This window comes from Carassius gibelio, chromosome B13, assembly GCF_023724105.1.
Source record: "Carassius gibelio isolate Cgi1373 ecotype wild population from Czech Republic chromosome B13, carGib1.2-hapl.c, whole genome shotgun sequence".
Taxonomy (NCBI): domain Eukaryota; kingdom Metazoa; phylum Chordata; class Actinopteri; order Cypriniformes; family Cyprinidae; genus Carassius; species Carassius gibelio.
Window position 1 is genome coordinate 5,786,731 of NC_068408.1, and position 14,861 is coordinate 5,801,591.

Genomic DNA, 14,861 nt, shown 5'->3' on the forward strand with positions numbered 1-14,861 from the left:
CTTCTCTACAGTAGGTCTTTAGTGAGTTTGGCCTACAGACTAAACAGATCGTAGAGAAACTCATTACCACAGTAGAGTCTCTCTTGGGTCCTCCATCATCGGCCACAACAGTGAGAGTGAATGAATCAGCCTGCTCTCTGTCCAACAGTCCCGTCACAGTAATACGGCCCTGTACAGCACACAAAATACTAAAAATTAATTCTAATTTTGGCCACTTGATTTATTCACACCAAGCAGGATTTTTCACCATGTCAAGCTGGTAAAAGAAACCGATTCTAAACCCATGCTGTGTCATTTTCCCCTACTATCTGGCTTCATTTTATTTATTTATTTTTACCTTGCAAGAAAACTCATTGGATATTAACTTTTAGGTTCATGTGTCCTTTCTTTATATTGTAGGGCAGACCTAGAAGAGATTTTTTTTTTTTTTCAAATATTCTACACAGATTTTTGAGGAGGAAATAAAATAAAACCAGATGGATTTAAGCACAGCAGATGTGTTAAACAGACGTGAGAGCTCTAGTCAAACACTGACCTGCTGACTAGCAGATTAGTTAAAATTAGTCATCGTCTGTGCCCTATCACATACAGTATTTTCTTTTTGGGTTGCGTTTTCACTTCCTTGCATCACTTCGCTGCATCACTCTTGGTGTAAACATGCATTTAGAAAGATATCAAAAATTCACGTCTTAAAGGTAGGACAGGCGATTTTGGAGCGGCTAGCAATAGCAAGCTATTTGAAAGCATAATATCCCACCCTGCAAATCACTCTCAAAAGCCACGCCTCCCCTAAAACACCTAAACGCGCACAGGCAGAACAGAGACTAACCAGTGACACAATGAGAGACAATGTTGGTGGAGGGTCAACGCTGTCTTATGCCTTTCACAGACAATATAAATGCATATAAATACATTAAGACTGCTTAACTAAGTGATTAACTACCCTGCTTTTAAAACCACCACACTCATTTCTGATTCTCTTAAAATATAACCCGTCTATCAGGTTAAATATCAAGTTATCTCACCGTAACACTGTCAATCTTAAAGAGCGCCAGAGCAGCAGGTGAGGTGTTGGGGTCGAAGCGGTATGTCAGCTGGTTCAGGTTATCAGCTGACTGCGCCTTCACCTGAACCACCTCTGTTCCTGTGGCAATGTTCTCTCTCAGAGATACTTCGTAACCGGCCGATAGAAAGGCCACAGCTTCGTCCAGTTCATTGAGTAAAGTTACATAGACGGTACAGTAGACACGGTGGAACGGTGGAGACTGATCTGTGGCTGAGATGTTCATTAAATAGCTGGTCTTGGTCTCGTAGTCCAAATAATCCACAGTGGTTACCAGACCCGTACTCACATCCACCTCAAACTTACGGTCAGAACCAGAGACCAGAGCATACGCTACAGCACCCCCGTCACCTAAATATGAGAGAAAGCAGAAGGATGGCATTAGTAAGATTTTTCTTTGTGCAGTAAATTATAATTTTTTCATAAAGACTAAATCCGGAAGCACATTCTGTACACAACAGGCAAAATCCAGAAGAGATGTGGCAACGTCTCCAAGATGGTTCAAGAAACCTACTGTTAAAAGTTGAAGGCACTTATGTAAAACTGCTGTAAAATGAGGCTGCTGTCAAAAATTCTGTAATGAATATATTTTCTTCATCAATTAACTAAATTAAATCAACATTTGGTGTGACAATCCTTAGATTTAAAGCAGCTTTTGCCCTCTGTGCGCTTGAGCATAGTTTCTCAGGAAACTTTGCAGGAAGGTTTCTTGAAGCATCTTGGAGACGTTTCCACAGTTCTTCTGGATTGAGTCTGTCTCAGTTTGTTCTGTTTCTTCATGCGATAAATATCTGACTTAAAACCATTTTTTAGCTGGTGAAAATACTAGTGTTCTAATCATTTTGGTCACCACTGTATTACGGCTACATTTAACCACATTTTTTCATGTTTGAAATTAACATTAAAATGATTATTTATTAATTTTAAAAATTTCAATGGTGATCTTTAACTATATACAGTTTCTACATGACTGAACTCTAGCATACAGCACTTTTTATTAAACCTAAGGCCTGTGAAGACACAGATAGTTGCACGTCCGTCCAGTTTATGACGAGCTGGACATCCTCTATGAGGTAGTGAAACAGGGAAGCAGAAGTGCAACAGAAATGTTGTGATATCAGAAGTCAGAAGTCAGAACGAGCTTTATTGCCAAGTATGTTCGACATACAAGGAATTAGTTTTTGTGTCACAAGCTTCCGATTGTAGTGTCGTCTGTAAACTGCAGGAGCTTGCCAGAGGGGTTAGTAGAGGAGAAGTCATTGGCATACTGGAAGAAGAGCAGCGGGGAGAGAACACAACCCTGGGGGGCACCAGTGTTGGTGGGCCAGTTGTTGGATGTGAATTAACCAAATTCTCACTAGCTGCTGCTTGTCTGTCAGAAAGCTAGTGGTCCACTGACAGAAAGAGCTAGGAACAGAGAGCTGGGTTAGTATGGTTTGGAGGAGTTTTGGGATGATGGTGTTGAAAATGAAGCTTAAGTCCACAAACAGGATCCCCACATAAGTCCCTGTTTGGTCCAGATGTTGGAGGATGTAGTACAGTCCCATGTTGACTGCATCATCCACAGACCTGTTTGCTCAGTAAGCAAACTGCAAGGGGTCCAGTAAGGGTCCAGTGATGTCTTTCAACATCAACCTCTCAAATGCCTTCATGACCACAGATGTTAAAGCAACAGGTCTGTAGTCATTAAGTACTGTTATCTTGGGTTTCTTTGGAACGGGGATGATGGTGGAGCGTTTGAAGCAGATAGGGACTTCGCACAGCTCCAGTGATCTGTTGAAGATTTGATTGAAGATGGGGGCCAGCTGGTCAGCACATGTTTTCAGACATGCTGGTGTCACACCGTCTGGGCCTGGTGCCTTTCCTGGCGCACATCATCTTCTTCACTGATCTGTACTGCAGTAGTGGGGGAGAGGGGGGCTGCAGGAGGTGTGTGGAGAGATGGTCAGAATGGTTGTAGGGTGTTAGACTGGGAGTTTCAAATCTACAGTAAAACTGATTCAGGTCTCAAGTCGTTGATTCACCTCAGTGCTGGTATATGGTCTCTTGTAGCTAGTGATGTCTTTCAGGCCTTTCCATATGGATGCAGGGTTGTTGGCAAAAAACTGATGTTCTAGCTTTTTAGTGTAGGTCCTTTTAGCCACTCTAATCTCCTTATTCAGTGTGTTTCTGGCCTGATTGTACAAGACTCTGTTCCCCTTTCAGTAGGCGTCCTCTTTGGCATGACGGATGTGTTTGAGTTTTGCTGTAAACCTTGGCTTATCATTGTTGAGTCCTGGTAGGGATGCACATGTCTTCACAGAAACTGATATACGATGTTACAGTCTCTGTGAGCTCGTCCAGATCGTTGCCGGCAGCTTCAAAATCATTTGGCATTAAGAACCAATGGAAAAATACAACAGAGCTTGAGCTATGTTAGGTGCATGACACAAACCCACTTACAAAAGGTCAAAATAACCGAGAGGTGTTATGAATACACAACAATAGCACTCACAGAAGTTCCTATCAGACAAATTTACTTCCTCAGTGATCTATTCTGGTTCACAAACACATTCAAAGGTCGATTGTGGGTTGATTGTGTTGTGTACCTGTGTCGGGGTCTGTAGCTCGGACCACTACCACAGATGTACCAATGCCAGCAGTCTCTCTGAGCCCCAGACGATTGTACTGTGTCTGAGTGAAGACTGGAAACTCGTCATTCACGTCCTCCACGTACACAATCACCTACAGACAAACTCACAATCAATTTGATACACACATTATATTCAGTACTTGTTTTAATGATAATAATAATAAAAAAAAACGTTTATAGCTAGATTTAATACAATATGCAGGCAGTGTTAACTATTTAAAGCAAGCATTGTTTTAGCAACCTTGCATTCAAATTTGAATCTGTTCTGCTATGCAAAGCACACTTTTAATCTTTTAATCAGTTCCCAATGGATTAAATCAAGTTCTTTTTTATCACTGAACATCCCTTTTAACTTGGAAATGTGTCACATTATGAAGCAAAATGGGTTGCAAACAGTATTTTACATGAAAACATAAACCTGTCCAATAAGGGATTTTCTAGGGTGTGCTATATTATTTTTCAGACGCACCCTGACAGAGCTGCGCATGCTGCCCAGGTCACTGTTGTAGGCCTCCACCTCCAGCACATGAGAGCTGCGCGTCTCCCGGTCCAGAGCCACAGTTCCTCTGCTGATGAGTCCAGACAGACTGTCCACAGTAAACTGACCATTGTTGCCTGCAGATAGCAAATCAGACACACACACACACACACACAGCCAACAGTACATCAAAGGCTGAGGTTGAAAACAATAGTGATAATTTATGTTTCTCACAGAATTAGTCTCTAAACATTTTAAAAGAAAAGAAAATTTTTAATATTGTCTGTATTATGAATGCTACAGGTATTTTCTGCTGAATACAGAATAAAAGGTTAAAAAGGCCTTTAATCTTTTAATTCAACCTTATTTTCTCACATTTCTGAATTGTGAAATATAAACAAAGAATAGCAAGATATAACCTCACAATTATAAAAACAAATATTAAAATTCTGTTTTCTTTTCTTCATCATTTTGTGCGTAAATATTGCAAATCTGACTTTTTTCTCTGAATTCCAAGTTGAGACATTGCACATTTCGCAATTGTTTTTAATTAGTAATTAACAGTAATTAAATTTTATCTCACAGTTCATTTTTCTTCTCACAATTTCAAATTTGAATCTTAAAATTAATACTTTTTTTTCTTAATTTTGAGATTATATTTCAATGTTAGGATTCTCTATCTCCCAGTTCTGAATGATATTTAGCAATTCTGCTAAAAACTGTACATAAATTGAGAATTGCAAGACAAAAAGTCACAAATGCTTTTATTTATTTAGTTTCCACACATTGTTCCCCAGTGCTTACAGTGTGCCAGAGATGACTGAAAATACTGAAAATATTCCTATATAAAGATTTTTTTACACTTTTTTGTACATTATATAATGCAACAATGTTGGTTAGTTAGTGTAGTGGATTGTGAGACTGCATCTGATCAAAGCACTAAGATGTGACATCAGGGAAACAGGAAGAATGAATAGGCCTAGTTACCAGAAAGAATCCGGTACAGAACTCTTCCATTCTCCCCCTGATCTGCATCTGTGGCCTGAACCTGCAGATAGACATAAACACATGGAATCACATGTACTACTAAATAAAGAAAGTGGAAGTAATGCTCAACTCACTGCACACCTACACAAGCCTAAACATTATAACCACAACACATATGATACTTTATTAACACACAGTCAAACTCTTAAACACACAGTTACGATTGAACTCATATTTTCACTGCCACAAGTGAAATGTGTCATTTCGTCATAACTCACAACACAAAATGAAATGTTTTTTGTCTCAACCAATAACATGAGTTAGAACCATTAAACCTAAAATAGCACTAAAACACCCAATATGAAATGGCTAGATTTCAAATACCCTAATGAATAGTTATATTTATTACTAACAGTTACTGGACTAAATTATTCCAGTGAGTAATATAGTTCATTAGCCCAACTGCTGACTAGTTATGGTTTCTAAGCAATAGCAATTAGTTACATTTAGAATGTTTAATCACAGGTTCAAATATGGCTTGTCCAATCAGAATTCAGAGTCAGGGCTAACTGTTTTATTAACGCAGTTGTGTTTGGTGCCACTTCACTTCACCTTTAAATGGTCATCTATGGCATGACTATAAACTCACACTGGCTTGAAAACACATACAACTTCAATGACCTCATAAATCCCAGAAACAATGATCAGATGTTGTTCCTGAATATATTTACACACATAAATTCATCATGTAGAGCAGTAAAGACCACACTAAAGACATTCGCATATTAGTCAAATCCTACTGACAGTGAGGAGGACGGCCCCTCCTTCAGACTCATTAGCTTTAGAAAAAGATGTGGAGAGGAGAAGAAAGGAGTAGAGGAGGAGGGGGAGAGAAAGAAAGCAGGGGTCTAGGGGGGTCTCTTGGAGAGAGATGAATAGAACAGGCAGACCGGACCATACCAACACATGGGGGGTTATAACTTGAGACTGAAAGTTTGGCTCAGAATGAGTGTTTAGTTCAAAGAAACACACTGCTATGGTCTGCTGATCGCAAAACACAGAAAGACTGATTTCGAGTCTCTCTGAACGGATATCAGTTCACATATCCTCATCCCCATTTTCCAGGCGTCTCATCTCCAACACTCTTTGTGACAACGTGATTTGAATCAAGGGGAGCTTTGGAAGAGTCAACCACATCTAAAACTAAAGGTAAAGCTGAACCACAAATGATAATCTCAAAAATAAATGTTATTCAGTGAAGCCCTGTTGAAAACAAATTGTGTTTAGATTGCTGGTGTCCCTATCAGGCTTTTTCATTTGCTGGTCCAAACCCGCACAAACCAGCATGAACCAGCATGGACAAACATTTAGCAGTGACAAAGGCATTTTATTTTGCCATGATGCCAGTCATACATTACATGGGACAAGAAGATATGTTCACATTACTGTATTTCACTAATTCATGAATATGCAGTGTCTAAAATCACAACATAATACAGTAATTGCCACAGAGATTACTATATGGCGGAATAGTGACATTGTGTAACACATAGTTTACACTATTGTTCAAAAGTTGAAAAAGGATGCAATAAATTTATCAAAAGTGAAAGTCATTTTAGATTGTTACAAAATTCTATTTAAACAATGTACAAAATATGAATCATCACAACTGTTTTCAACTTTGATAATAATGTAGCAAAGTAGCAAATCAGCATATTAGAATGATTTCCAAAGGATCATGTGACACTGAAGACTGGAGTAATGATGCTGAAAATTCAGCTTGAATATATATCAAATATTAAACAGTTTTTTCTTTACTAAATTTGAGACAAAAGCAATTTTTAATGTGACTGTTTGCATTGAAATTCATTGACAAAAAAATCACTTTAAATTAGAAAAACAAAGTGTTTCACTAACAATAGCTCTCATCTGAGTGGCCTTTTCAGCCTGTTTGTGGCATTTAAGATGAGGAATAATTTCATGTCTCAATGTGTTTTCACCAAAGCGATAAGTCACACTCTATGTGCTCAGAATTTAACATGCTGACATTTAGGAGCAGAGAGGCAGAGTAATTGGCGACTTGGGTGCTAGATGGTGCATGTGTGTTTCAGATGCAATTTAGCTTGCAAAAATAAATAAATAAATAAATAAAATCAACCACCCACATTTCTCACCTGACTGCTCACTTAGTGGGGCACCAACATTTTTAATGTCAAATGCCATTTCAAGTGTGTGTTTATGGGGGCGATGTAGGCAAGAAACATACTTTACTTGATGCAGACACAAATGTGAATGCTTAGCTACTGCATTTACCTCTTTGTATGTAATTAAAATGTAATTTCACACTGCTACCTGCTCCTGGAAGGCCAATGTCATGCTCCAACCCACCTAAACATACTCTCCTGGAAGACTCTAGTGATCCTGAAGGCCCTGATGAGCTGGTTTGAATGGGGCTGGAACTAAACTCTGCCGGACTGCAAGACAGGACACCTCTGTCTTACTGTGATGGTGATGGAAATATATCTGTATTAACTGTAATTTGCATACACTGTAAAAAAAAAATACTTCTTAGTGTTTAATTAGACTGTTTCCAGCAATGCTATTTATAATATTAAGAGTGTGAGTGTGTTTAAAGACAATGTACAGTATCTTAGGGTATTTTAAAAAGTGTATTTTGAATAATTGGGGGAAAATGCCAGTGCAATACAAAAAAACACTCAAAGGTTTTACTGAAAACAAGCATTAATTCAAGTAAATGCATCTTGTTTTAAGGATTTTTTAAAACAATTTTTTTTTTAATTATCAAAACTTGTTAAGGACTGGTGCAGAGCAGCCAGATTCTCCTCCAGCTGTAGCTGAGCCATGAAACTTGTTGATCTACAGGAGAAAGTGATGGTAATAGGCCGTGCTGAAAAGCGATGTTGTGAATGCTGTGCATATTTGTGTTGTGTTATGAATAGCTGTACGACACATTTCTGAACACAATGCATAAAATTGCAGGTGCAGCTAGAAGTGTTTGTGTTTATTTACTTGTTTAGATTTTCCTGATCTTCAGAGTGTGTGTGTGTGTGTGTGTATTAGAGAGAGCCAGACAGAGAGTGAGTGAGAGGAACAGACTCTTGCTAATCTGTAATCAGTACAGTGCAATATAAATCTCCTATACTTTGACCTGTCTTGACATTTCTTTAGAGAAATCACTCAGTCATTCTGATTGTGATTGAGTGTTGCAGAGGAGAGCTCTGAGCAGCATGTGTAGAGCTGCTAGATGGTGATGACGATAAGGTGTTTGTAGGTGTGCAGTCCCACCACCACAAACCACGCTCTGTACCCAGAGGAGAATGTGCTCAGACGCTGCTCTGTCTCTGCTCAGGAGACTTTGTGAACTGTTAACACTGCCTCAGATGTTTCTCCTACAAATCCTGACAAGCACTGTTATCTTAGTATTATTTCATAGTATTTATTATTCATTAGAATATGCTTTTATTGTATTGTTTTGTTTATATTTGTGTTTTTGTCATTTTATTAGTTTTTGTTTTAAAAAATTACATTCAGATATAATTAAGTTTTATTTTAGTTTTAGTCAGTTCAGCTTAGTTTTTAGGTTTAAGTTTAATATTAATATTTTGTGATTTCAGCTTTATTTCAGTTAACAAAAAGAATTTGAATACTTTTAGTTAAAAACAACAATGCTTGAAAAAAAATAATATTTCAAATCAGACTACTGGTGAGCTCCTGAAATGAGATCACAGGCTTCAAAACACTTTTGATCGCAGATTATCTCGACAAATCTAGTGCGAGAAAGTATTTTAAACTCACATGTGAGATTGCTAAAAGAAAAAAGAAAAAACACCACAGCACAAGATCCCCTTTTTGAGAATGAAACGCATATTTATGATCACTTTGACATATGCAAACACTTAGCGCTTGCATTCACAATCTTGCGAAGATGTTTTAGGCCTTTCGTTTGAAAAACAAGTGTTTGCTCTCCATCTCTTTGCTGCCTAAGAGAATCAACCGAGATATTAAAGAGATTTTTTTTTAAGCATACACAAACACCTGTTAACCACATCCTGGCATCTTGCATGCGGCTCGCTCAAGCACACATTCACACAAGCCTGAACCCATAGTGTCAAAAACACCTCTCTACTATAAACACACTCCTCTCAACCCAGATTTAACTCTTCCTGTTTTGCATCTCTACAGATCCAGGAACGACATGGATATTGCCTTCAATCGGTCCCTCTCTAATCTCTCACTCCCGGTTTCCCCAACATCTCTACCTCTGGATCTTCACCATCCCCTCACGACCATCATCATCATCGTGTGTCTGTTTGTTCTGTTCGGGGGCTTCGTGACCTTTCTGGCGGTGGGCTGCCCGTCGGGAGGGTCCTGGGGTGTGGATGGAGACTGCGGACAGACTCTGTCCAGCGAGCCTCAGCTGAAACTCTGGAAGCGTTTGGGCTCGATGAGGCAGTCGTTTTCCTCTGCGCCGACCTTCAGAAGACCCCTTCAGCCATACATAGCCCAGAGCAGGAAGCACTCAGGGTCAATGTCACCAGCAGAGTCAAAGACAAACGACTCCCACACATATATTACTATACCGGCTCTGCTGCAGTTTTCCACTGAGATATGAGCTCTATTGCATCACCTAGTGAGCTGTCTTGCTATTTAGTACCTACATAAGCAACAGGCTTCTAAGTGACTGATTTAGAGTGCATTTCATAGGCAACTACTATGTGCGCCACAGGAAACTTGACTCAAAATGATTTCACTGGAGTTGTAAGCTTGTTGCTAATCTAGTGATGTGATTCTCTAATAAGCACAAAAATGCATGACAAGCAAATCTGAAATAAAAACATTTACATTTCATTTAAGCTGACCACTTTATCTATAATTTCATGTATTGAATGAAATGCATTTAATATGAACTTGTCTGTCATTTTCACTGAGCTTAGTGCATTGCATTCTGAGGTTAATGTATATTTTCCATGAAGGATGCACGTGATGCTGCCATGGTTATTATTATATATATATATATAAATATAGAATTTAATACATTTGCTAATCAAATGAAATGTAATAAAATACATTTAAATATTAGAACATATGATAACTAAACTAAAATTAGCAATTTTGCTTTGGCAACTAACGAAAATAAGTTTAAAATGTGTAAATGGAAATAAATACAAATTAAAACTAAAATAAAAATAAACCTAAACAGTAAGAGTAAAACTCTAATTAAAACCACAAAATAAATTATATATATTTAATCACATACACAATCTTATTATAAATGTATAAAAACACAAATTAAAATGACATATATATATATATATATATATATATATATATATATATATATATATATATATATATATATATATATATATATATATATAAACACACACACACACACACACACACACACACACACATATATATATATATATATATATATATATATATATATACATACATACATACATACATACATACACACACACACACACACACACAATAACTCAAATGGGTGCTACAGCTTAAAGCAGCTTTTATGTTAACAGTATTCAGTCATATGGAGTTTGCCTATGAATCCCTTAAAAATGATTTCTAGGCCATAAGTTTACTAGGTTAAATAGCTATAGATATGTACCTATACTGTAAGTGCACAAACATATGCAATCATAGCAAACACAAGAGCAGAAACTGCAACCTCGGCTAACAGCCCTGACAGAGACAGCCAACTCATTTCATTAACCATTCGCTCAATCGAAACAAGAAGTGACTCAACAATCCGACCATATGGCAGCCACAACTCTATAAACAGCTGGACGCTGCCTAAATCACATTCTCTGCTGCTGAGGAGACTAACACACATGACCTGGATGAGCAAAGACCAGGTGCTCTCTGAGCAATGGTGTCCATCTTGACTGGGCATTAACAACATTACTATTTATTTAGGGGAAATTGATTCATTTGCATGAATGTAGCCACAAGAGGATCTGTACACTTAAATCACACTTCAACATGTCTGAATCATATAGCATTAGAAAATAAAACAGCAAACCAATTTGCATTCACTCACATTTGTTTAACCACTGACTTGTTCTACTGACAGCAGTGTTGGGTAGGTTACCCCTAAAATATAATGAATTACTAGCTACAAATGACATTTTCGACATTGTAATTAGATTGCTGTACTAATTACTCTCTGTAAAAAGTATTGCAGTATGTATTTCTTTCTAAATCTCATATCAGCCCCAACCAGTGGAACAATACAAGGACAGGTATGAAACTGCTCCTTTAACACTTGCTCCTCTTACACATTATTTAATGCATAACTGCATAAATTATTCTTGAGCTGACCAGAGTATTTAAAGGGAGAAGGTGACATTAAAACATATACTAACATTGTAACATTTTTATGTTAAATTCACTATTGTTTTATATGGAATTGTTCTATAGTCTATACAGTATTTAATGCAAGTATATCAGTAATTAAATTACAGTAAAAAAAAAGAAATCTGAATAATCCCTTCCTTTACCCTTTCAAGGGAAAAGTAATTAAATTACAGTAATTCATTACTTTGCAATGCAGTACACCACACTGCATTTAACAGCCATAAAATCATTGTTTAAATGCTCTAAACAATTTTAAACACATGGTGGGAAAAAAATACTTTTTCCTAAAACTTTTTTTGGGGTCTTAAGAGGTTAAACAGTCCATATATTTATTATTTTGTCATTAAAATGTATAATTTTTTGCCGGAAACTATCTTTGGTCTATCTTTAAATAATGCACTTCTGACATTAAGTGTGCATCAAGTGTCCAAATGTAAATAAGTGTTGTTGTGCTGCTGTGACCCTGGTTTGTTCCATAACAGCAAATTTGTGCAAACTAAAACAAAAGATGGAATATTCCCCAAACCAACTCCAATAACAGTTCAATACCAACTTCAACAGATGGAAAGAGGAAAAAACCCTTTGAAAATGAGAACACGCTTTATTTAGTCACGAGTTGGAGAATTCTGCAGAAATGATTCTGCTGACTTTGTAGAATTTTGAAAGCGTCGCCATGGTTACCCTATTATGGCACTGTTGCCAGCCTGGAGAGCGTCACAGTTTCCACCGCAGTGGAACATGACATCACAGAAAACCACTGAAATGTCAATGCTGCTATTGTTACAGACGCAACAAAAATACGGCTTCACGTGATGTGTCACAATACAGTAGCAGCATTGAAATAGTTCTACCGTTGTTTACCGGAATAAAAATGATTCTTTTCATTGTCAGTGAGCACAGTTTTATCTATATCAGAGTGAATTTTGAATATGAGCGTTTACCTGTAATATACTAGTTCCTCTGGGTATGTTCTCCAGGACACTGGTCTCGTAGCTGTTCTGGAGGAATATAGGCCTGTTGTCATTGACGTCCAGCACCTCCACAAATACTGTAGCTGTTCCTGTCCTCCGACCTCCCGCTGGACCATTGTCTATGGGACAAGGAAAAGCTACTCTCAGTACAAATAATATAGAGTACGAAGATCAAGGTTGACCAATGCACTTCTATAATGTTTCCAGTAGTTCAGGATTATTGGATAAGCATTTTTGTAACACTTTAAATTAGGGAACACATATTCACTATTTACTTAAGAGTTATCTTTCAAATGAATCATAATTTGCTGCCTATTGATAGTAAGTAGTTGCTGTGGTAGTTATGTTTAAGTAGTGCGTGAGGTTAAGAGATCTAGAATATGGTCATGCAGGATAAGATATTAATATGTGCTTAGAGGTACAGTCAATATGCTAGTAATATGCAACGAGTAATGTTCCCTAATCTAAAGTGTGACTGGATTATTTGAAAAAGATTAAACTCAAGAAAAGTTGGAATTCTAGCTATATTTTGTTTTTCTAATTCATATTATATGCATTCTAAGTTTTATTATTCCTGATATACACAGGTTTTCTATGATCGTGGGAACCCTTATACTGTAGCAACATAGAAACACTGCCATAATACAGCCTTTTTTTGACTTACTGGTAGCACTAGTCATCTTTAAATAAACCATAGTTGTGCCAAGCAACAGAATACCACATGACCGTGTTAAAACTGGCTTGAGACACATACAAATGACCCACAGAAGACACATTTTCACGGTTTTGGTACTGCTATTGGTGTAAAATGTGTTAAGACAGAAAAAAAAAGAATAATAATAAGATAAAAAAATATACATATCTTAGCTAAAATAAATAAATGAAATATTCTTATTATTAAACAAACAAATCTTGCATGAAAATGCCTTGGAAGAGTCCAAAACATGCATTTCATTCCATCACAATTAACTTTTAGAATCAGACAAGAATAATGATTTGACTTGACACGACATTCTTAGTATTGAAGAAAGTGGGCAGCATATTTCCGCACAAGTTCATTACACAGGTAACAGCTGCAGTCTTTCTGAACGCTGCACTCAATTCACACAGGAAACCACAAAAGTTGCTTTAAACTCAAAGTCATTCAGACAGGAAGCTGCAGCAGATCATACCACATGTGCACACACACATGCATAACCAATTGTTTTAAAACCTAGATAAAACTCACCAATTGCTTCAATCACTAGGCTATAAGAGGCCTGAGTCTCGCGGTCCAGACCAACCACGGTTCGTACTACTCCGGTCCGGAAACCCACGCTAAACTTTCCATCCTGGTTTCCTCCTATAGGGACACGAACACATACAGTACAAAGAAATCACACATCCAGCCATTGGTCCGAAACCTAGTGTGCTGCCCTAGAGCACACCATACTAACTATAATGGACCTCATTATTGACTGATTTTGAATGTGCTAGCTATGCGCCGACACACAAACAGCATTCCTCACAGTTGATTTTTGCATTACCATATTGCTAAGATGATGATGTTGTCATATAGTCTTCTTATAAGCATAAAATACATAGCATGCACAAATATTTGGTTTGGTAAAAAAAAAAAAATAATCAAAACAAATAAAGTTAACTATATCAAAATAACTTTCAAGAAGATAATGATGTGATAATTTTCAAATAAGCAGAAAAGACATAGCATGCACAAATATCTGGTAAACATTGTGAAAAATCAATTTAACTATATTAAAATACTTTTCACCAAGATAATAGTGTGGCACTTTTTAAATAAGCAAAAAATAAATGGCACACAATTATTTCCTCAATTTGTGAATTTATAAATAATTTAACTATTTAAACACTTTTTTTTATAGAAATAATGTTCGGTAATTTGCTAACAAACAAAATACTTTTTAAAGACAAATTTAACTTAACTTGACCTAATTTACCTGTATTTAATTATTTTTTAAAGCAATTAAGTTATATTATTACTTTTCACAAAGATAATGAGTGGCACTATAAGCATAAAATATGCTGCAAAAACAACTTTTTCCTAAACTGGTGATTTTATTATTATTATTGTTTTACCAATGTAATTAAAAATAATAAACCAAAAATAATGTGGTCATTTTCTAACCATATAATAAAAAAATGCACACAAATAGCTGATTAGGTAGTATTTTTTCCCCAATTAAACTATATTTAAATAACTTTAATAAAGATAATGATGCGGTGCTCTTCTAATAAGCATAAAAACATATCACACACAAATATTTGGCTGAAAGAACTTCATATGTCATCTTAAATGCATTTTTCCCC

General features: G+C 36.7%; 1 protein-coding gene and 1 long non-coding RNA gene across 3 annotated transcripts in view; one reads left to right on the forward strand and one right to left on the reverse strand.

Annotated features, from left to right (window-relative positions):
- Positions 1 to 14,861, reverse strand: part of cdh23 (cadherin-related 23) — a 226,438-nt gene that overhangs the window by 38,004 nt on the left and 173,573 nt on the right. For both annotated transcript variants that reach the window (XR_008156620.1, XM_052573041.1), the window contains exons 26-32: positions 13,762 to 13,875; positions 12,504 to 12,652; positions 5,161 to 5,221; positions 4,165 to 4,310; positions 3,652 to 3,787; positions 1,026 to 1,414; positions 68 to 169 (exon numbers count right to left, since the gene is read on the reverse strand). Coding sequence is in view for 1 of the 2 variants with exons in the window: in XM_052573041.1 (XP_052429001.1) it covers positions 68 to 169; positions 1,026 to 1,414; positions 3,652 to 3,787; positions 4,165 to 4,310; positions 5,161 to 5,221; positions 12,504 to 12,652; positions 13,762 to 13,875 (1,097 nt within the window). In the remaining variant the exon portion in view is untranslated. The remainder of the gene's footprint in view (positions 1 to 67; positions 170 to 1,025; positions 1,415 to 3,651; positions 3,788 to 4,164; positions 4,311 to 5,160; positions 5,222 to 12,503; positions 12,653 to 13,761; positions 13,876 to 14,861) is intronic.
- On the forward strand, positions 6,064 to 10,034 carry LOC127970458 (uncharacterized). Its single transcript, XR_008156621.1, has 2 exons — positions 6,064 to 6,369; positions 9,364 to 10,034. It is a non-coding gene; the product is annotated as an uncharacterized LOC127970458 (long non-coding RNA).